Genomic DNA, 23,892 nt, shown 5'->3' on the forward strand with positions numbered 1-23,892 from the left:
TGAGAGAACAGACGCCTGGTCTACAGCTCCTCTGCTCCTGTGTCCTTTTCACGACACTCCCTTTTAGGTGTTCTGCCAGTTTAGCTTCACCATTTGGGGAGATTTATCAAACTGGTGTAAAGTAGAACTGGCTTAGTTGCCCATAGCAACCAATCAGATTCCACCTTTCATTTTTCACAGCTCCTTTGAAAAATGAAAGGTGGAATCTGATTGGTTGCCAGTTCTACTATCCACCAGTTTGATAAATCTTACCCATTGTGCCTCCTGATCCCTAGCCGCATCAATGCCCAGATCTAAACTGCCATAAACAGGGACAACAACTGTGTAATTCAATCCCAGGTGTCTGTATCTACGGTATTTTGTACCCGTGATAACAATAAACTGCCGGCGCATACAACCCAAAGGGTTATCATGGGAATGCAAGAAAATGCCGTTCCTTATAAGACATACAGAAGGATCCCAAATCTTTTGAGGCAAACTGTGAATAAACATACACATTTTTATAGACATTATAGGCTTCTATGTATGAAAACTGTCCCAAGGAAAAGCAGTCTTGTGGGCCAAGTCAACCGCTTTCAAATATTTAAAAAGGGTTGTCCGGACGGAATGGTGTTAAAATAAGTTAAAATAGGTCATATTTACCTTCCGATCCACCTCAGCCAGTTATCAGTGGGGAATTGGTTATACCGGCGAGTGACCAGTAAATGTCAGAATGGGAGCGGCAGGGGTCGGTAAGGTTAGTATGACATATTATTCTACACCATTCTGAGCCTGACAACCCTTTAAAGTGTAAGGCTGAGTTCACACGGGCGTGACGGATTTGTTCAGGATGCGTCCCGGGTGTACTGCGGCAAACCCGCGCGAGTAGGTACCCAATTGCAGTCAGTTTTGACTGTGATTGCGTTCCGTTGTTCAGTTTTTATCGCGCGGGTGCAATGCGTTTAGCACGCGCGTAATAAGAAACTGACTGTGGTACGTCAGATCACATGGTCCAATCACATGGTCCATCACCACGGTGATGGACCATGTGATGTGCTGTCACCACAGGTCCTTTAGCCGGCAGCTCATGATTAAAGAAGTAAGAAGAGACCGGCAGCTACGCGATCAAGAGGAGAAGGTGAGTTAATTATTTTTTATTCTTTAACCCTCAATTGACCACCTACTAAGCATTCTGTATTAAAGAATGCTATTATTTTCCCTTATAACCATGTTATAAGGGAAAATAATACAGTGAATAGACTGTCATCTTAGCAACCATGCGTGAAAATCGCACCGCATCCGCACTTGATTGCGGATGCTTGCGATTTTCACTCAGCCACATTCACTTCTATGGGGCCTGCGTTGCGTGATAAACGCACAATATAGAGCATGCTGCGATTTTCACACAACGCATAAGTGATGCGTGAAAATCACCGCTCATGTGCACAGCCCCATAGAAATGAATTGGTCCGGATTCAGTGCGGGTGCAATGCGTTCACCTCACGCATTGCACCCACGCGGAAATCTCACCCGTGTGAACTCAGCCTAACAAAAAAAAAATTGTAATGTATAGGGGCAGTGTACCTTAACATTTTTGTAATATACATTAATAACTGAAATCGTATATTTCTATTAGAAAAATAGCCGTAAAGTAGCCCATTTTGAGCCTTCGCAACGCTCCTCTGTCTTCGGTCTACATAACAGGAGAGACTTGCTCCACACTGACCGTGTTATGCAGACAGTAGACAGAGGAGCGTTGCTAAGGCTCAAAATGGGCCACTTTACAGCTATTTTTCTAATAGAAATATACGATTTCAGTTATTAATGTAGATTACAAAAATGTTCAGTATCATTGCCCCTACACATTAGAAAAATTTAAAAAAGAAAGAATGAGACTTATACTTTAGGCAACAAAAGGTAAACTTTCCGATAACAGGTGTGACGTCTGATAGGTAAACCATAGAAAACTACCGTAACATTGCAATCGTATCAACGTAAATTTATCTGAAATGAGAGAACTCACTAATTGAATGAAATATTGGTCAAATAAGTGTTCAACATACATTAAATATGGAAAAAAAATTTACTATACAATATAAAGGTACCGAGTCACATGACATTGTTTCAATATTAACATATCCGATACAATCTAATTTATAACAAATGTACATTTCACAACTTGCTACAGCTCGAATACAGCTACAATATTTACAAAGAAAAAGTCAAATTATGTAAAGGGAGGATCAGAATTTATAAAAAGGGAGGATCAGTCGTTCATTTGGCCTTTTATTCCTGCTGAGTTTTTGTATTATTCTCTATTAGTCTCCTTTTATGTACGTTCGTTGCCAGGTTCTAACGCTGCCCATACAACCTGCAACTGCTGATACACTTAAAGGGGATGGACCATCTGGGACATTGATGGCATATTCTTGCGAAATGACATCAATGTCATATAGGTGCGGGTCCCACATCTGGGACCCACTCTTATCTCCAGAAAGGGACCATCGAAGTGAAGGAGAGCGGCGGCTCATGCACGACCATCCTCCATTCATCGCTATGGGAGGTCTCAAAATAGCAGAATGCTGGCTCGACTATTTCCAGCAGTCTCATAGCGGTAAATGGAGAGGTGGCCGAGCGCGCTCACTTGGCAGTGACTTCAGGCGCCAGTCAGACTCTCCAGGAGCAAATTGGATTTGGTAGCTCAGTAATAAGAACCTTCATAGGCATCTACAGAAGTAACTGGTTACATGACTCAAAATCTATGAGACATCGCACAATGCAGGCAAATTAAAGATGTTTTCCACCAGACAGAAATTGGTGCTTTTTGCTTTAAAGTGTTGGAATAATAATGGACATGACTTTTCCGCACGCATGCAGACGCAAACTGCACCATACAGCATGGCCCCAAAGAGCTGCACTCAGGGGCCACACTGTGCGGCACCATAGAAGTTTAGCACGTATGTTGTAACAGAAATTGCACCAATTTGTACCCCTCAGAAAAGCACTACCGCCCCTCCCAGATGCTGGGACAGATATCCGTACGTACTCATAAGCCGCAATGAATTTTCTGAGATTGTATTGCAGGCTGCTCGCTCAATGTCCATTCCACAGAGCTTGTCCAACCGTATATCAGCAAACAACGTGCTACAACCATCATCAAGGTACCTGTAGTCATAGTTATATGTGATGGGCAGACTAGGTGCCGATACAAGGATTAACCCTTTAGTACATTTAGAACATAACCATGCATGCAAGCTGATAGGAACTGATACAAACACCATGAGCCTTTTACTTCCAGTCTATATGGATGAGCTCTAAACTGGTGATATTCACACTACTGGTGGCTTTCCAGTACGGAATAAAAATTTCAGATAAAACGCTAACTTGAAGATAAAGAACCGCGGGCACACGACTGTCCGTATTGCGGTTTGCAAACCACGGATCCACAAAATACAGACACCTTCCATGTGAGTATTTTTCTCACACTCAGAACTAGAAATGACCATTCTTGTCTGCAATACGGACAAGAATAGGACATGTTCTATCATTTGCGGGACGCACGCATGGAAGCAGGCATGATACAAATAACATCCGTGTTCCGTCCATATTTATTTTTGCGGACCCATAGAATTGAATGGGTCCATGTGCAATCTACCAAAAATGCATATTGGACACTGATACAAAATACAGTCGTGTGCATGCGGCCTTATAGCCGTGCAACTAGCAGGGTGCACATTATACCTAGTACCCGTTAAGCTTACAACAAAGCATACGTAAATAAAGGTGGATGTAAGGTACAGGTGCTAAGCAAAACTTGTAAAAGTTTTACTTCAGCGTTTAAAGTGGACTTTCCACCCGACTAATAAAACATACATGTTGCCGGCTGAGCAAGAAATGTCTAGGGACTTGACGCATTTCTTATTCTAGCCACAAGAGGGCAGGTGTGAGCAGAGCACATTTCCGGAGATCCCTATGCTATGAATCAGGATATATAACCCGATAGATAAACTCTTGGTCTCTGTGATTGAAACATGTTCTACGCTTTACAAGCGTGTCTCTACTTAGCAAGAGTTTGCTAAATCAATACGATCTGGTTACGTCTTCGTCCATTCACGTCAATGGGATCAACCCTCACATATAGGGAAGGGCGCGTCGGAAAAAAAATGCAATGGTATTTACGAACCAGTAAAAACCATGTGGTATATAAACCTCAACGCTCAAAGTTTGTCAACCAATGGAATATGATGTTCGCTTCTTCCTTACATTTCTCAACGTACTAAAAACGCAACTGGAAAAAAAAAAAAACTGTTGTGTGCACGCAGCCTCATGGGTTGTAGAAAGTGTCCGACGTGGCTCTAGGACTAGTCAGAGGGCCCCTCTGAAGTGCCTCAGCATGCTCTAATTGGACATTTTACTGGGGCTTTTCTATAGTCGACAACCCCTTCAAGAATTATAAATTATATTTACAAAACTTCCACACATTTGCTAACATTATGGTTGTGCAAGTAATTTGCCAAATTTGCACCATCGTCTAGAACAGTGATGCCCAACCTGTGGCCCTCCAGCTGTTGCAAAACTACAACTCCCATCATGCCCGGACAGCTTACAGCTCTCAGCCTACAGCAGGGCATCGTGGGAGTTGTAGTTTTACAACACCTGGAGGGCTGCAGGTTGAGCATCCCTAGTCTAGAACAAAGGAAGCACAAGCCAGAACGCAATACAAGGCGGACTAGGCGACACGGGTCACTTGTGAACACATCAGTAGGCTCAGGTATAGTGTGATCGAACAATCAGACCCCATATTAAGGTGGTTTCATTCCCTTGTAAATTAACCATGGAAGGCAAAAATGAAAGGCGGTAGGACCCCCACATGAGGCCACGCATTAGTACCAGCATCATCTCTACCTATAGAAACTCATGCAAACATCTACATGGAAATGTCCAGCAGGGTAGGTATAATCCATACACAGTTCTCAGCTCTATAAATCCATTAGTGGTCATGGTAATTCATCTTCTGGCCATTCTCAAGGATTATAGATCCAATTATCAAATGTCCACCTAAGTGTCGGTTTCAAGCTTCATGGCCAGAAAAGCAATTTCAGTCCGGATTAGAAGGGAGATCTGTGTATCGGGGGAGGTCTTCACGAACATGCTAAATATCCAGCAGAAGACATCATCGTTCTTTCCCCCCTATAAAGGCATAAGCTGCGAATTCCATAAATGAATCCATTAAACATATGACGACCGTCAGTGACGTTTAGCATCTGAGCCCCATATTTTTAATATTTTTTTAACTATTTCACTGGCCCAGAGGTCCCGGACTTGCGTAGGAGGAAACGAGAATAGATTCTCTCAGTCTTTCAATTAATTCAAGTAGGTTCAGGGTCTGCAGTGATATGATGACTTTATTAACAAATCCTGTTTGTTTAAAGTGGCAATGCATATTAACTCCTTTCGCCGCCAGTGGGCTGCTAGCCATCGGCACAGAACGGGTTAACCAGTACACTACAAAGGCGCAACGGCTTGGAGCTCGTCAGGATGAATGTGGCAATGAAGATCCGCTTTGCAGACGCTGTACACAACAGATTTAGGGATACTGGGCTCCTCCTCTCCTGTAAGAAAACAAAATAATTAGACATGTTTTATCATAAGGCAAATATATATTTAAAAATAATAATGTTTAAGGAATCAATAACGGGGGGGGGGGGGGGGAATATGTGCTTATTTGACAAACCGTCTCATACAGTTCGGCTTGCCATTTCTGGCTCATACAGGGGTGTCCCAGGAGGGAGACCCCCTCTGTCATGTCCAAATACAGTGGTGCTAAAAAGTTTGTGAGCTCTTCAGAACTTTCTATATTTCTGCATTAATTTGACCTAAAACTACATTCGATTTTCACATAAGTAGATAAAGAAAATCAAACAAACGAGTTAAATATATTCGACTCGGTAATTAATTTATTGAGGAAAATGATCTAATATCACAGGTCTGAGTGGCAAAAGTTTGTGAACCTTTAGGATAAGCAGATAATTTGCAGGTGAAATTATAGTCAGATGTTTTCAATCAATAGGATGACAATCAGGAGTGAGTGGGCAAGCCCTTTTATTTAACCCCTTAGTGACCAACCTGTTTTAGGCCTTACTGACCAAGCGTTTTTCTCCCTTTTTTCATCGTCGCGTTCCAAGAACTATAACTTTTTATTTTTCCGTCTATATAGCTTTATGAGGGCTTGTTTTTTGCAGGACAAGTTGTCGTTTTTAATGGTGCCATTTCGGGGGAATACAAAGCGTTCACATTAACTTTTATTAACTCTTTCTGGGAGGGAGATGGGAAAAACAGCAATACTGACACTGCGTTTTTACGTTAAATTTTACGGCGTTTATTTTTTTTAGGTCAGTACGATTACTGTGATACCAAATACATATATTTTTTTTTTTTTACACTTTACTACTTTTTTGCAATAAAACCCCCTTTTTAAAAAAAAAAGAAAGAAAAAATGTTTTTGCATTACTGAGTGCCAAGACCCATAACTTTTTTATTTTTCTTTCTATGGAGTTGTGTCAGGACTTTATTTTTGCAGGACGACTTATATTTTTAATTGGTATCATTTTGGAGTAAATAGCGCTTTTTGATCGCTTGTTATTACGTTTTTTCGGTGGCAACTAAGAATAAATTAGCAATACTGTCTTTGTATTTAGTTTTTTTTACCGTATAATTTACATTATATTTATGTAGTCTGGGTCGTTACGGATGCGGCAATACCAAATATATGGGGAAGATTATTTTTTGGAATTTTTTTCATTGAAAAGCGTATTTTCAATGGAAGAAAAAGCATAATTTTTTTTTTTACCACTTAATAGTCCCACAAGGGGATTCTAACAGATTGCTTTTAAAATGCAATGCACTATCCCTATAGTGCATTGCATTTTAAAGGCAACTCTATTCTAACATTGACCAGCAGGCTGCGCCAAAGAGGTGCAGCCTGCTGGAAATTACTGAAGGCTGGTCTGGGGCCTACATCAGACCCCAGGCAGCCTTCATACACATCGGCACACCGCGATCGCATTTGCAGGGTGCCGATGGCAGACAGGGGGAGTCCACTCCCTCTGTCAGCACTTTACATGCAGCGGGTGCCGATCTGAGCTGTTAGAGCAGGGCCGCGGCTCTCATGTGAGAGCCGGGTCCCCGCTGTACTGAGGACTCGTGCAGTGCTTAGACTGGGCCACCTTAAAAAAGCATCGGCCCAGCCTAAGGCCCCTCAGTGACCGCCGTAAAAACACATATGGGTGGTCACTAAAGGGTTAAAGAAAAGGGATTATCAAAGTCTAATCTTCACAACACAGGATTGTGGAAGGGTATCATAGCACAAACTGAGATTTCTGAGGGCCTCAGAAGAAGAGTTGCTAATGCTCATGAGGCTGAAAAAACTTACAAAACCATCCCTAAAGAGTTTGGACTCCACCAATCCACATTCAGACAGCCTGTGTACAAATGGAGGAAATTCAAAACCATTATTACCCTCCCCAGGAGTGGTCAACCCACGAAGATCATGTGAATAGCAAGGAATGTAATAGTCTGCAAAGTCACAAAGAAACCCAAGGTAACCTCTAAGTCAACTAAAAGCCTTTCTCACATTAGCTAAGAGGACATTGAACAACAATGGTGTGCACGGCAGAAAGGAGAAAGCTGCCCTCTAAAAAGAACATTACTGCCTGTCTGCAGTTTGCTAAAGGTCATCTGGAGTAGCCAGAAGGCTAATGGAACAATTATTTGTGCACGGATAAAACCAAAATAGAACTTTCTGGTTCAAATGAGAAGTATTATGTTTGGAGAAAGGAAAACCCTGCGTGCTCCCTCCGTTCATTTCCCCGCTCCGTTCTCATTGTAGGTGCGGGTCCCAGAGGTGGCACCCACACCTATCAGACAATGGGGACATATCCTAGCCATATGACCCCCATTGTCTGTGATGAGAATACCCCTTTAATCCAATAAAAATATTGTGGAAGGGCCTGAAGCGAGCAGTTTATGGGAGGAATCCCACAACGTAACAGAGTTGAAGCTTTTTTGCACAGAACAATCAGCTAGAATTCCTCCAAGCCGATGTGCAGGACTAATCGACAATTACCGTAAACGTTTAGCTGCACTTACTGCTACACAAGGGAGTCACACCAGATACTGAAAGCAAAGGTTCACATACTTTTGCCACTCAAAGACATGTGATAATTGGATCATGTTCCTCAATATATATAAATGGCCAAGTCTTCTTGACTCATTTCTTTGATTTGGTTATCTTTATGTACTTTATGGACTCGTGTGAAAATCTGATGTAGTTTTAGGTCAAATAGATGCAGAAATATAGAATATTCTGAAGGGTTTACAAACTGTACTATAACATAGAAGGTGTCCCTGCTCAGACGGCCATGAGTCAGACAGAGTTCCTTAGACAGCTGCTTTTGTGGACCTCAGCTGTCCATGCATGATATGAACAGACATTCACTAGTACAGCCAATGAAGACTTCACCGGGCATTAAGAAGCTGTTTACTGCCGGGTTGTAAGAAGTTGGACCAACTAAAATGGACAGTTGACATGAGACATAAATTTAGCCATATGCCTTACCTAGTCCAGAGGATGAAGAGACACTCTCTGCAATAGATGATGTTTCTACCTGATCGGGTGATAATCCGTCCATTAAAGGTAGCGACAGCTCAGAAGATGGAACAGAAGAGTCATAAATCCCAGAGTCCCGAGGCATGTCTGCCTGGTTGACAACCTTAACAGAGTGAAGAACTGGTTGGAGAACACAACACTCAGCTGGTGTGCTTTGTCCTTCAATATCATCCCCAGTGTCACCGCTCAATGTAGGTACGTGACATTCAGCTGATGCCACCACATCGGTCTGTACTGGGAAATCATGTTCCATCCCCTGTTTCCCTGTGTCATCATTCAAGACTAAGCCAGAGTCAAACTTTTCCATCACAGGTTCCTGGTAGTGTAAGGTAGGAGAGTGTGAGGGTACATGCTCCTTCTCAAACCAGTCCGGTTCTTGATCAATATACTGGTGCATGTTACAAATGGCGACATATAACGATCGTCCAGCTTTGCTTCTGAAATAGTTGCGTTTGCTGATGTTGGTGGGATAGTGCTCGTGGTCTTGCAGGCTCAGCTCTTTGGAGTAGAGGTGGAAGTACAGCTGGGGGAGGTGGTCCATGAGTTTGTACTTTCTAGTCACATCCAGAACACTAGGAATGTCGTTCTCACTGGAGTAATCAAAGTAAACGGTGATGAATCGGCTCAGGTCGTCTGAGCTGTCCTGGGCCTTGCTTAGTTTCTCAGCGATCATAGCCATGGCGCTCACAAAGATCTCTCCTTTCCCAGATTCAAGGCTGGTGGACTTGTTCTTTTTCTTCTTCTTCTCAATAAAATACTTCATACCCTTGGAACACACGACGATGATGTAATGAGAATCTTTGATTTTTTGTTTCAGCCACTCTCGTTGCCCCTCTTTGCAAATTTTCAAGTTTTCCCACAAGTCCAAAGAAACCTAAAGGAAACAACGGCACATTAAATAAAGTAAGAACACGGAGAGTTAATGGAGGACTTTAAAGGGTTTTCCGGGATATTTTTACTGATTACCTGGACAGGTCAACAGTATCTGACGGTGGGGGTCCAACACCTGGGACCCCCGCCAATCAGCTGTTCGAGAAGACACTGTCGCTCGCTTTAGCGCCAAAGCTTTCTCGCGGTATTGCCTAGGCCATTTGACATTATGTTCATTGGTCACATGGCTTAGGCCTGTGATGTCTAACCTCCGGCACGTGGTAAAACTACAAGATGTACACTTACTTGGCAGTTCTCAGAACTCCATAAAAATGAATTGAGCATGCTGGGAGTTGTAGTTTCACCACAGCTGGAGTGCCGGAGGTTATCCATCTCTGGCTTAGGCACAACTCACCTCCCACTGAAGTGAATGGGGCTGAGCTGCGATACCGAGCGCAGCCCCTATCAAATGGACGGCCGATTGGTGGGAGTCCCACGTGTCAGACCCCCACCTATAGGATACCGATGACCTATCCAGAGAATATGCCAATTTTCTTGTACAGTAAAAATGCACATACAAATAATGAGTTAATGTTTAAAAAGTAGCTATTAAAGACAAGTAGTAGTCAAACGGGAGCGCTCATCGCATGTGCTGTATATAAACATATTTTGATCACAAATTATCAAAAAATTAAACAGAACAGCAATTTTTCAAATGCAAACATTCAAGAAATAGACTGCATGATGTAATAGGCCACTATCTGTTGTACGGGGGTGCTCCGTTCTCACTATTTTGACACATGGTAGAAAACTGTAATATAGCAACTAAAGACTTCTATGGACCCTACAGTACCCCGCAAGCCTTCATCGGATGCTGTATTTGAGACGTATACAATGCTTTTACAGGAGAAAATCTCCCACGCAGAGTGCAGCACAGAGCACCCTGCGGTGGCAGAAAGAGTCCCTATGTCCTCTGCACTGCCACCTACACACTCTATATATACCTGTATCTACCTTGCCATTGTCTCTTGACAGATGCACAACAAAGCAGTATTGACATTAAATGGTTAAAAAAAATTAACCAAGCTGATAGTCACCTCGCCAATCCCCACCACTGAGCTCCAATTCCTGCTCCACGTCCCAACACAGCAAGACACGGCTGGGAATCACTAGTTGAGGTGGGTCAAAGACGCTCCAGCGGTTGGACGAGCGGCATTCTCCACCGCTTCCCGCTGTGTCGGAGCAAAAGCAAGGAGTGGAGCGCAGCAGCAGGGCATTGATGAGGAGAGCATAAGGATGCTTATATTTTTAAACCATGTGGTGGCCATGGAACCATTGCTGATCCTCAGAATAGACCATCAATATCGGATTGGTAGGGTATCCCACAGACCAACCATTTGAAGGGTAGAGGCGTTTGTGCTGGCACTGCAGGGTCTTCATTGTTTACCCGAGTGGCATCTACTTAGTAACTTTGCAACGTTCACTAGAACACGATGAAGCTGCCATATTCTGCACCACCAATGCCGAGTAGATGCCATGCAGGTAGACTGCTCTGTGTCAACAACCAAAAGACTCCCACAAACCCTGCGGACCCTTAATACAGCTGATCAGTGGGGTGCTGAGAGTGGGATCCCCATCGCCCCGTACTGATGGCCTAACCTGAGGACAGACCCTCAATATTCTCAACATGGAATACTCCTCTAAAGTGTAACTGTCATTGCAGTTTATTTTACTATTGTGTAGGGGCAGAGATGTTAAACATTTTTGTAATGCACTTTATTAGGGAAAGAAAGAGACTTCTTTTCTCTAGAAAACACTGTATAGCGTTTTCTTAGCAAAGCTTTAACTGAGCGCTGCTAAGGAGCATCTGTCTTCAGCTTTCCAATAAGCGCTGAAGACTTCTGTGTGTCATAAGTCAGACAGGCAGGGTGATGGGAAATGATAGGGCACACGTACAGAGTCAGGGACCAGGTTACTGACAAGAGCCTCTCTATGTTCCACACAGGCATCTTCAGCGCTCAGTAACTGAACACTGAAGACAGATTCTCCTCAGTTACAGCTTTGCTACGGCTACTTTCACACTTGCACTGGTAATTCTGGTATTGAGCTCCGGCAGAGGATCTCAATACTGGAATTAAATGGATCCGTTTTGATTTTGCACATCAGGACGCATCTGTTCCGTTAGGATGAGGTTGTGTGAAATCAAAACGGAAAAAAAACAGATCCGTCATTAAATACATTGAAAATCAATGGGTGACGGATTCTGTCTTTTAGACTCTTAAAAAATAAAAAAACGGATCCGTCACCATTGACTTACATTGTTTTTATTGCCAAATCCGTTTTTATGACCGGTCACAAAACGGAATGCTGACGGAACAGAAGACATCCTGAACGAATCTCTTTCCATTCAGAATATATGAGGACTAAACGGAAATGTTTTTTTTTTCCGGTATTGAGATTCTCTGCCGGATCTCAATATCGGAAAACAACAACGCAAGTGTGAAAGTAGCCTGAAAAGATTCTTTACACTGTTTTCCAGTACAAAGAAAGATCTTTCCCTAATAAAGTATATGACAAAAATGCTTAAAGGGGGTTTTCTCATCTCAGACAATGGGGGCATATCGCTAAGATATGCACCCATTGTCTTATAGTTTCGGGTCCCACCGCTGGGACCCGCACCTACAATGAGAACGGAGCCGGGAAATGAACGGAGGGCGCATGCGCAGCCGCCCTCCGTTTATTTCGATGGGGCCGCCGAAAATAGCCAAGCGCTGGCTCGGCTATTGCCGTCTGCCCCATAGAAATGTGCGGTGCGCTCCCATTCACTTCTGTGGGAGCAGCGCTTAGTGGTGGACGGACCCCGGGAAATCCAGGGTCCTCCAGCCACAGCGCTTCCCGCTTCTTTCTCGTTGTAGGCGCGGGTCCCAGCGGTGGGGCCCGCACCTATCAGACAATGGGGGCATATCCTAGCGATATGCCCCCATTGTCTGAGATGGGAATACCCCTTTAACATTCCTGTCCCTACACAATAGTAAAAAGCTAAAACAACAGTTATACTTTAAGAAACGAGAGAAAATATAAATAAACATATATTTAACTGTGTTTTTTATATAGATGGTATTTTATTTTGGAGGAAATAAACTGCAAAAAGATTTATTTATTTTTTAATAAAAAAAAAATATTTAAACTGCTCACTTCACATCCGCAGAAATCCTGGAGAAAATAGGCAAAACACTGGATGACGTTGATGTGCTTCTGACAGTCCTTGTTGGAGTAACAGATGAAGACTTTGGGTCGTGGTCGAGGCCTTTCCACATGGAGGCTTCCGGCGTAATTGGAGGACTCGGAGCTCTCCTCATCAAGGTGTGAGTAGATGTTTTCTAGAAGGTAAAAATACAGTCAGTGGAGGAACAGAGACCAGGAGAAGAAAGAAAGACAAATTCCTTTTATGACATTTACCTTGCTGTTTTTTCCTGCACATAACTGTAAAAAGTGTGGCAAAAGCAGATATGATGACCAAAGGAACGGTGATAGCAATGGCACGGATTGGTCCAGCCCAGGGAGAATGCACTGCAAGAGCAAGAAAGACAGTCAGTTACCATCCATTTACCGCCCTTCTTATCCCCATCAGAGACATGTATGGCTATATCCACAGGGTACCCACTGACTCCTAGAACAGGGCAGTCCTGCCCCTAACAAAGAGGTTGTGGTGCAAGCAAAAATGAGAGGCATACCGGGTTTCAGAGAGTAGTGCATAGAGCGCCGCGTTGTATTGGTGTCGTCAAGAAGCTGTAAAGGGTTAAAGAGAAAACAAAGAAAGGGTTAAGCCGTTTATCCGATTCATCATATTTCTGTAAACACATCTAAAATCATCTGCATATTTACTTTACTTACCAAAAGCCTACACGTTAAGGCTCCATTCACACGTCCGCAACGAGTTTTGCGGATCCGCAAAACACAGACAGCGGTAATGTGCGTTCCGCATTTTGCCGGCACTAATAGAATATGCCTGTTCTTGTCCGCAATTCCATGTCCGGGCAGCACGAATGAATGGGTCCGCAATTCCGTTCCGCAAAATGCAAAACGAAATTGCGGACGTGTGAATAATGCCTAAGGGTCCATTCACACGTCCGTAAGTGTTTTGCGGATGCGCAAATTGTGGATCTGCAAAACACGGACACTGGCAATGTGCATTCCGCAATTTGCAGACCGCAAATCGCTGGCACTATAATAGAAAATGCCTAATCTTGTCTGCAATTAGGGACAAGACTAGGACATGTTCTATTTTGGGGCGGAAACGGGAGCACGGATGCGTAAGTGCGGATCCGCAAATGCGGACAGCACATTCCGGCCCCATTAAAAATGAATGGGTCTGCACCCGTTCCGCAAAATTGCGGAACGGATGCGGACCCATTTTGCAGACGTGTGAATGGACCCTAAGTGCCCACTTCTATGAAAGTTCCTAGGCATCTAGTGACTTCACTATAGTTTAAAATAAAGTGCAGTACCACAGCATCCTCTAGTGGTTGATTACAGTAAAGCATAAGAGTCAAATCTTTCTATATGGTCATGATTCTTGCATGTATTGGAATGAAAAACGTATATTTTACACCAATTTTAACAAGGGTATGTTTATAGGCAGGAATTGGTGAACATTTAATGGACACTATGGACATAAAAAGGAGGATCCTTATGTCATACATATGGGAAGTATATTTCAATATGCCCTTTACTTTTTTTCATAATCAGAACCAATGGGTGACAAATGCAGCTCTATAACTTGCAATTCTATACATAGGGGCTACAATACTTGGCGGTGTGAACAAAACCTAACTGTAATTAAATAAGCAGAGTTTGATGGCGACCATAAAGCCTCATTCACATGTCAGTGTTCTCCACTTACAGCACACGTCCCAATTCTTATTAATGTGTGTATTCACACATCAGTGTTTTAGAATGGTCCGTGTTTTTAGAACACATGCATGCTCTATTTTGTCCATGTTCATGGATCCATCATGCCCATTATAGTCTATGGATCCGTTAAAACCACGGATGCCATCCGTGTTTCACGGATCATTAGGCACAGACATGTGAATGAGGCTTAAAACGAGAATGAGAAAAGTCCGGCTTATTGATCAAATTATATAGTATGGTCGCACCTTTAAAAACGAGCTGCCACCTCTCCCGACATGTCTGTTGTAGTAACAGACAATGATTCTGGAGCAATATTGGGTTGTTCTTCTGTTATTCCTCCAGGAAATGTATAAATAAATGTACAGTTGCTCGTTGCTAATCACCTACGTAGTCTCAGGCCTGTTTCACACGTCAATGAATAGCAAATGTGCGCTACCTGTGGTTTCCACGGACCGCTCACCCCTTGACTATTGTGTGTATTCACACATCAGTGGTTTTCCACTTACTGTGGGTCCATGCCCTCATTAGAATTACAGATCCCTAACGCACATTATAGCCTATGGATCCGTGAAAACCGCGGACACAACATCCATGTTCTGCCAGTGGTTTTCATGGACCATTGATAGGAGAAGCTCTGGAAAATAATTTTCAGCCTAGCAGTGCACATGAAATACGGATGACACACGGAGGGGAAAAAAACGACACACGGATCCTTCGTAGACATTCGTAGGATAAACCACTGGCCATCTTATCATGGACGTCATCCCGGACATGGACGTATGAAAAAGGCCTGACATTGTCAGCTCCGATTGGACAGTGTCAGTGCGTGTAGAGACGCCCTGTGGTCAATTTCATCATCATTTCCTTGGAAAATAACAGAGGAACAGCACAAAGCACTGTCTTCAGAAATGATTCTCTAGAATTGTTATTTCTCGAGGAATCCAAATATTTACTAAAACATGTCAGAAGCAGTAACAAAAAAGTAACATGCAGTTCAATCAAATAATATCAATTAATAACTAAAAATCACAGATTACCTCGATGACATAATCCCCGGGAGAAACGTTCTGGAGAAGACAGTTTGTGTAGTCGCTATTTTGAACCTAAAACAATCATTGAATTGTGTTACAATTAAAAATCATTAGTTCACAAACATCCCAGAAGGAGATTCATTATGGGGAAGATTCATGAAGCATTTTATGTTAAAAAGTCACAAATTATGGCAAATGCCATATTTGTGCCATAATTTGGGACTTTGAGCATCTCAACATGTTTCTAAAATGGCTATAAAAGAGGTGGAGCGTAGCGGGATGGGCAGAGCCACCTAAAGCCAAATCAGACTGAGGGTCCATTCACACGTCCGCATCCGTTCCGTAATATCTGAAACGGGTGCAGACCTATTCATTCTCAATGAGGCAGGACGGGATGCGGAGAGCACACTATGTGCTCTCCGCATCTGCATTTCAGGAGCACTGCCCCGAACTTCCGGGACGCGGTTCCGTAGGAAAAATAGAACATGTCCTATTCTTGTCCGCAAAATGGGGGGTGCCGGCCGGGTATATTGCGGGTCTGCAATTTGCGGGTCCACAATACACCACGGAGATGTGAATGGACCCTTACTATGATTTATACCAGAAACCAGCTTACGTTGTAGCCCAAGTCTATGTCGGCCCCTATGTGGTGTAGTTTTGAGTTTTTTGCACATGGAGGACCAGAGATGAGACTAATTTATTAAAGGGCATCTGTCAGCAGATTTGTACCTATGACACTGGCTGACCTGTTACATGTGCGCTTGGCAGCTGAAGGCGTCTGTGTTGGTCCCATGTTCATATGTGCCCGCATTACTGAAAAAGAATGAAGTTTTAATATATGCAAATGAGCCTCTAGGAGCAATGGGGGCGTTGCCGTTACACTTAGAGGCTCCGCTTTCCCTGCAACTGTCGCACCCTTTGCACTTTGATTGACAGGACCAGGCAGTGAAAACGCCATAACGCTGGTCATTTCAATCAAACTGCAGTTGCAGAGAGAGCAGAGCCTCTAGGTGTAATGGCAACACCCCTGTTGCTCCTAGAGGCTCATTTGAATATATTAAAACATCATTTTTCTCAGCAATGTGGGCACATATGAACATGCGACCAAGGCTACTTTCACAATGGCATTTTGGCTTTCCGTTGTGAGATCCGTTCAGGGGCTCTCACACGAGGTCCAAAACGGATCAGTTTTGCCCTAATGCATTCTGAATGGAAAAGGATCCGCTCAGAATGCATCAGATTGCCTCCGATTAGTCTCCATTCCGCTTTGGAGGCGACACCAAAACACTGCCTGCAGCGTTTTGCTGTCCGCTTTACGAAACTGAGCCAAACGGATCCGTCCTGGCACACAATGTAAGTCAATGGGGGCGGATCCGTTTTCTCTGACACAGTCTGGCACAATAGAAAACGGATCCGTCTCCCATTGACTTTCAATGGAGTTCATGATGGATCCGTCTTGGCTATGTTACCAGATAATACAAACTGATCCGTTCATGACGGATGCATGCGGTTGTATTATTGTAACTGATCCGTTTTTGCAGATCCATGAACGCGAGTGTGAAAGTAGCCTAACACAGATGCCTTCAGCTGCCAAGCGCACATGCAGCAGGTCAGCCAGTGTCATAGGTACAAAACTGCTGACAGATGCCCTTGAAGTGCTCTAACTAAATTAGGAGCATCTTATTGCACATCCAGTCTTGATAAATCTCCCTAATTTTTCTAGTAATGCTACACTGGAGTTAAAAAGTTGCACAAGTCACAATGATAAATCTGGAGTAAAACAAATAACGACAAAACAGCTAATTATCATAGCTAACCATGCCCACTCTCCCATCTACTTTTCAAAATTACAGAGAGCGGTGTAAAAATGCAAAAAGTCGCAAAGTCCGATTTTATGACTTATTGAAGCCAGAATTCTGGAGTGCAGAACGTGATAAATTCCCCCTTGGTGTTCACCAGTTACACAATATACATTAGGGAGAGAGATTGGTCCATCAACTTAAAACTTCCCCTACTCTGTCCGCCAAGGCTCCGCAGCTACAGCTATCGGTTCGGCAGCATGTGCCAAAGGATCGTCAGTGCCATGAAGGAAGAGCAATAAAATTATTCACACTCGGAATTAAACCTGGAGAGAGGGAGTTGTTTTTTTTTGTTTTGTTTAGTTTTTTTGCACCATGATAATCCTGCCAAAGTAAGTATGGAATGCTCCTCATTCACAGGACTGGACCGCGGGCTGCGAGCTCCATGTGCTGCTGATGCCGACTGGAAAACGTCCTAGCAATGCCTTAGAGCCTTTCATTGAGCAAACAGCGTCCGGATCCAACACACACAAGACAGTGGTGATAACTCGGGCAGAAAAGAATCTCGGCAGGAGGCCCAGAACATCGCTTCTCTACAACCAACTTCCTTTCTGTCGGGTTAACCGTCTCGCAGCAGAGTCGGACAAGGAGGATGCAATAAATAAAACCTCAGAAGTGATCCAGCCCAAAGGATTACAGAAGAAAACCACAGAAAGAGGTAAAACGTGCAAGAAAGAAAATGCTGTTGTGAAGAGATAGAACATACCTGTCTGCAGATCTTCTGTTTGAAGGAGACGTCATGTTTCATCCGGTAGTTTACGTAATATGCACTGAACCCGAAGTTATGGGGTGCGTGGTCAAAGGAAACCTGCATGTTAACGCCTTGCTGCGTGACATTCACGTTCTTTGGCCGCCAGTCTATGGGAAGAAAGGGAGAGCAAAGGAATTAAAGGTCTTCAAGATTAAGAAGGATGTTTTTTTTTTTTAGGAAACAGTAGGAAAATCCACAGATTACTTACATGGTCTGCAGGTTAAGTTGTCCGGTTGTAGCAAGGTCTCACAGGCTAAAAAGAGATGGATACAGTCAGTATAGGAGGGGGAAAAATCTAGCATTTTGCCCAAAAAAAAATGTGTTTTATACGTTTTAAGTCTTCTTCTGACTTCTCATAATCCCACAAACAGAGACAATAGTAAAAGTAGAGCCTCACGACTTGAATTTTCGCCTTTGTATACTGAGCGAAGTCGAGACCAAGCTATCACTATGCTGACATGTCGTTTTTGGGTAGCTCTTTTGTTTGCAGATTGCTTTCCCGCTTTTATAATAGTTGACATTCATAATATTTCTGTGGATTCTGTCATTTCCTTTCAAGTATTTTAAAGAAGATCAAGGGGCTATAAGTTAGAAAAGGCCCCACTGGCAAATGTCAATGCAAGTCTATTGACCGAGTGTAAGAAGACCCGCTTTGCCAGTTTTCATCAGGAGGTACACAAAGAATGCCAACCATAAGGATCAGCTGTATATTTGTCTAGCAATAGTAGTATATAGTATATGCTATACATGGGGCAGCCTATAAGACTGCATGAGCTTTATTCTAGAAGTGAAATTCTATAGCAAGGAAGAGGAGAAGATCAGTGCAGGGAAAACTGCCAACTCTTTCTCTTCTCCTTGTGGAAACATTGAGCCATCAGCTTTGGAATGCTTCCATGAAGAAGAATTCTGGCAATCGGCTTTCCGCGCTCATGCTCCAGACCTGGGATGTTTTTGCGGTCAGACACCTGACCACTTTAAAAAGGAAAGCGAAAAAGGGAAACCAATAGCAGAATGTCTTCCTGGAACTCATTACAAGATCACCAATTATAATTTACATTGGATGCATAAAAAAACAAAAACAAACATCATTTGAACAGTTAAAGAGGGCTGTCTGGGATTTTGATACTGACGGTCTATCCTCAGGACAGATGATGGAGAGATTATCATCAATACTTGGTCGGTGAGGATCAGACTCCCGGCACACCCAGAAATCAGCTGTATGAAGAGGCCGCAGTGCTCCAGCCTCTTCCTAGGCCAGTTATGTCACATTCATCGGTCACATGGCCTAGGCGCAGCTCAGAGACTGAGCTGCAATACCAAGTACAGCCACTATACAATGCGTGGCGCTGTGCTTGTTAAGCTATGAGTAGGCTGTGGTGCTCAGCAGCAGGGGTGCCAGGAGTCGGACTCCTGCCGATCTCATATTGATGGATAGACCATCAACATCAAAATGCCGGATGTAATCCTATAGCTGTCAGAAAACTACACAAAGCAATTCATAACTGGGAAAGCTGCATGATAACCAATATGGCTGACATTATAGCTACCACATGGGCTGTCCTAAATCGTAGTCTGCCTATAAAGCAACCCTGGAGACAAATCACTGTAAGGGCTCATGCACAAAAACGTATTTTCTTTCTGTGTCCGCTTCCGTTTTTTTTTTAAGGACCGTATGCAGAACCATTTATTTCAACTGGTCCGCATTCCGTTTCCGTATGTCCGTTCCGCAAGAAAAAAAATAGAGCATGCCCTATTATTGTCCGCATTACGGACAAGGATAGGACTGTTCTATTAGGGGGCAAGCTGTTCCGCTCCACAAAATACGGAATGCACACGGACGGCGGCTGTATTTTTTGAGGATGCGTTTTTTTGCAGACTGCAAAATACATAAGATCGTGTGCAGGAGCCCTATAACTGTACATATATGCTTGTGCCAGAGCCGCATTGTTTCCAGACGTCTGCAAAAAAATAATTAACCCAAGGAGGAGTTTTGATAGTAATGAATAAACTTACTCCGTGTTCTGAAGAAAAACGGATGGTAGTTGCTCTCATTTTTAATGGAGGGAAAGGGAACAATTTTCACAAAATAATCGGTTTCAAACTTCAGGTTCATAAATGGCTGAGTTTCCATAACCTGTGCAGGAAAAAGATCTCAAGTCAGGCAAAATCTAATGAGGTTTGATATAAGGAGCACAGTATTAATGAGAGCAGAAATATTTATTTATTTTACACACATATATAGCGCTACTAAGACATTAGCATCACAATGTCCCCGGTGGAGCTCACAATCTAAGTTCCCCATCAGTATGTCTATGGAGTGTGGGAGGAAACCGGAGAACCCGGAGGAAACCCACGCAAACACGGGGAGATCACATGTAGAAGTTGTCCTTGGTTGGATTTAAAACTAGGATCCCAGCCCTGCAAAGCACCAGTGCTAACCACTGAGCCACCATGCTGTCCATATCTTCTACTTATAGTCTATTTGCTTATGCCGCCTTATTCCTACACCTCCAGATAAATGGATAGTTCTCAAATGTAACATGCAAGTGTCAATTCAAAAAATTCTGGTGGGTATAAAGTACTGAGACCCCAATGATGGCTGAAACATAGGGGCAGAATTGCTCAACTGAGCTACGTGTCCATTTGGCTGTGATCGGCTCTGTTCAGCTTTCTTCGGAGAAGTGAGGTCAGAGGAGTAGACACTCATAGACCTGGTTTAATATATGCAGATGAGCCCCTAGGAGCAACAGGGGCGTTGCCGTTACACCTAGAGGCTCCGCTCTCTCTGCATCGGCCGAGCCCTCTGCACTTTGACAGGGTCAGGGGTGATATCGTTTTCACTGCCTGGCCCTGTCAAAGTGCAGAGGGCGTGGCAGTTGCAGAGAGAGTGGAGCCTCTAGGTGTAATGGTAACGCCCCCGTTGCGCCTAGAGGCTCATTTGTATATAGTAAAACATCACTTTTCTCAGGCCATGCGGGCACATATGAACATGGGACCAACACAGATGCCTTCAGCTGCCAGGCGCACATGTATCAGGTACAGCCAGCTTCATAGGTACAAATACCCTTTAAACAGTTTCGTCTGACACACGATACAAACAACACATCCAGAGAAAGGATAAGGCCGGATTCTACGCCACTTACAACTTTTTTAAAACTGGAATTCAGCTGCTTCGGGTCCTTGAGCACCATCTGCTGACACATACGCCCCTCGGATTTCAACTCTTCCAGAATAATGCGAAAACCTTTCAGATACTCGATGCCTGGAAAATACAACACACACTTTTTCCTTCCCCGTCAAATAAAAAAATAATCCCCCCCCCCCCTTCCTTTTATGCAAAACGTAGAATACTGTTGTTACAGATGAGTTCACTGTCGATGACCAAACACAGAGACACTAGCCAGGGCTGCAACTGTTTAATATCCCTAAGCTCCACAACACAAAAAGACAAACCATAAATTTGGCAAAGCCTTTGTAAAAGTTTCATAAAGTTTGATTCACGCTCTGCTTTAGGGAGGCACGGCCCCTCCGCCCTGCCTGCACAATGAACAATGACAGAGGAGCAGACAGTCTTACGGGCAGGTCGGCATTGTGCGCGGGTATAGATTGTGCTTTGTGTCTTGGACAACGCTCAAAAATTCCAGTTTGGTTCTTCGTTGCTGACAGCCAAAAAAAAAAAAAAAGAAGCAAGAGCTGCTGTTTTATTAGGCAGACCATGAAAAGCAGTCCTCATACTCAGCAATGATGAGCGTAGTGCTAGCCAAGTGTTTATTAACAGACCGCAATCATATTACCCACATAATATATAGACTGTAATACATCAAGTGGCAAGAGGTCAGGTACGCCTCCAAGTCAGGGGTCAGCGACGCCGGCGCTCCTGCTACTGCAAAACTACAACTCCCTACAAGTACCAGATTATAAAATATTCTTCTTCTCAATCATCTCACATAAAACCAATGCACTTGTCAAGGTAGAGATCCTCCAAGAAGACTAAACAGAAGCGACTAGCTTGCTTTCCCTTAATCAAAGGAGTCTCATTATTTCGGCTCAGACTTCTGCTTCTGTCCTTGAGAGATTTTAGATCGTCTTTCATTTCTGTGATAGAAATCCAGCTCTGAATGTCTGGATTAAAAGGAATGTTAAAGGGGTCTTCTGGGTATTTCATGCTGATTGGTGGAGGTCCAACATCCGGCACCCCTGACGATTAGCCGCTTGAAGAGGCCGCGGTGCACACGGCTTATAAAGCACAGCTGGATAGTGACCATCCTAGGCCATGTGACAGATGAACGCGACGTCTCTGGCCTAGGAAGAGGTAGTGGTCCTCGCTGAAGAGCCGCAAAAGCTGATCGGCAGGGTTGCCAATCGTAGGCCAACAATATTAAATATTCAGACAACCCCTTTAACGTGCATATAAATTCTAAATTTATGAGGGGGTGATATGCAGCCCTTGACATTTTAAACATATAATGAAAAAAAATTACTTTCAATACAAATTATGGCCTAATGACACTAGTAAGATAATGTGCTATGTCACTACCCTACACTCTTAGACCTACCTGTGGCAGTGGGTGTCCAAATAACCGATATGGCCACCTGGTCGTTGCAGGCGTACTGACTGATGGTTACATTCTGCATGTCAGGCGATCAGGTGCTTCCCTCCAGAATTAACTGGTGCAGTCTGTTTGGAGAAATCATCATTTAACGATTGTGATTTACAGAGGTCGCAATAACGCCTGTACAAGCGTTATAGACGCCTGTTCAGGCCATTTTACTCCCTGGAAAAAGACTCGTGTATTTTTACACATGGTTTTTTTCTAGTCAGGAGCGCTGTATCAGAAGCTGCCAGGTCTGGCACACATGAAGCCCCGCCCCTCACTGACATCTCTCTCACCAGGAGCGGCTCCAGACTACATTGTTGTGGCTACAGGACCTGTGGTGATGTCACAGTCATGTGATCAGCCATGTGTGTGGGAGGAGTTAGGGGAACATAGGCTCCGTGTAGGACTATGCTGGTGGAGGATGCAGAGGTACTTTATGTATGGAAGGTGTGTATAATGCAGGACTATGTCAGTATAACCAGTCTATTGTACAGTTTTCTGTGTGGGCGCAGCGTTTGGCAGCGTCCGGTGGGCGCAGCGTTTGGCAGCGTCCGGTGGGCGCAGTGTTTGGCAGCGTCCGGTGGGCGCAGTGTTTGGCAGCGTCCGGTGGGCGCAGTGTTTGGCAGCGTCCGGTGGGCGCAGTGTTTGGCAGCGTCCGGTGGGCGCAGCGTTTGGCAGCGTCCGGTGGGCGCAGCGTTTGGCAGCGTCCGGTGGGCGCAGCGTTTGGCAGCGTCTGGTGGGCGCAGTGTTTGGCAGCGTCTGGTGGGCGCAGTGTTTAAAAAAGATTAATCTATGAAGTTATTAAGCAAGGTCACGCAAGACTTTGCAAAGTAATAACTCTGGCTCATCTGAGCCAATACATTATAATCCTGTACAGAGCTCCTGCACCGTATAGTATTAGAACAAAGTTTTATGCGAATCGACTTCGCATGAAACATCCCGCTCATCCCTAATTATAATCTACAAACTGATCCGCACAATATGGAAATTTTTTCCCTGCAAGGTAATCCACATTAACTACATGCATGGTCAGACCTCTAATCACACATGGTCTGTAAAACCTATCCTGCTCCAGTTTTTCTCTCCCATTATTATTTTTAGGAGAAGAGGGTAGGGCCATAAAAATGCAAGATTTTGCAGCTGGTTGGAAGTCCCAACATCATCATCACTGGCAGAATGCTCTCTTTTCACATGGTATTTGAGATATACACATGGTGGATAT

The 23,892-nt window shown here is 43.8% G+C and overlaps 1 protein-coding gene and 1 long non-coding RNA gene across 2 annotated transcripts in view; one reads left to right on the plus strand and one right to left on the minus strand.

Annotated features, from left to right (window-relative positions):
• Window positions 1-5,456: 5,456 nt before the first annotated feature.
• Window positions 5,457-23,892, minus strand: part of IL17RD (interleukin 17 receptor D) — a 67,551-nt gene continuing 49,115 nt past the window's right edge. The window contains exons 3-13 of the mRNA XM_044301969.1: window positions 22,629-22,750; window positions 21,216-21,334; window positions 20,086-20,206; window positions 18,281-18,325; window positions 18,028-18,179; window positions 15,469-15,534; window positions 13,252-13,306; window positions 12,977-13,087; window positions 12,713-12,897; window positions 8,597-9,521; window positions 5,457-5,591 (exon numbers count right to left, since the gene is read on the minus strand). Of these exons, the coding sequence (XP_044157904.1) occupies window positions 5,485-5,591; window positions 8,597-9,521; window positions 12,713-12,897; window positions 12,977-13,087; window positions 13,252-13,306; window positions 15,469-15,534; window positions 18,028-18,179; window positions 18,281-18,325; window positions 20,086-20,206; window positions 21,216-21,334; window positions 22,629-22,707 (1,965 nt within the window). The 5' untranslated portion in view covers window positions 22,708-22,750 and the 3' untranslated portion in view covers window positions 5,457-5,484. The remainder of the gene's footprint in view (window positions 5,592-8,596; window positions 9,522-12,712; window positions 12,898-12,976; window positions 13,088-13,251; window positions 13,307-15,468; window positions 15,535-18,027; window positions 18,180-18,280; window positions 18,326-20,085; window positions 20,207-21,215; window positions 21,335-22,628; window positions 22,751-23,892) is intronic.
• On the plus strand, window positions 5,465-18,014 carry LOC122943881. The gene is made up of 4 exons (XR_006390902.1): window positions 5,465-5,593; window positions 9,465-9,550; window positions 12,726-12,882; window positions 17,682-18,014. It is a non-coding gene; the product is annotated as an uncharacterized LOC122943881 (long non-coding RNA).

The sequence above is a fragment of the Bufo gargarizans genome, chromosome 7, assembly GCF_014858855.1.
Source record: "Bufo gargarizans isolate SCDJY-AF-19 chromosome 7, ASM1485885v1, whole genome shotgun sequence".
NCBI classification, from domain to species: domain Eukaryota; kingdom Metazoa; phylum Chordata; class Amphibia; order Anura; family Bufonidae; genus Bufo; species Bufo gargarizans.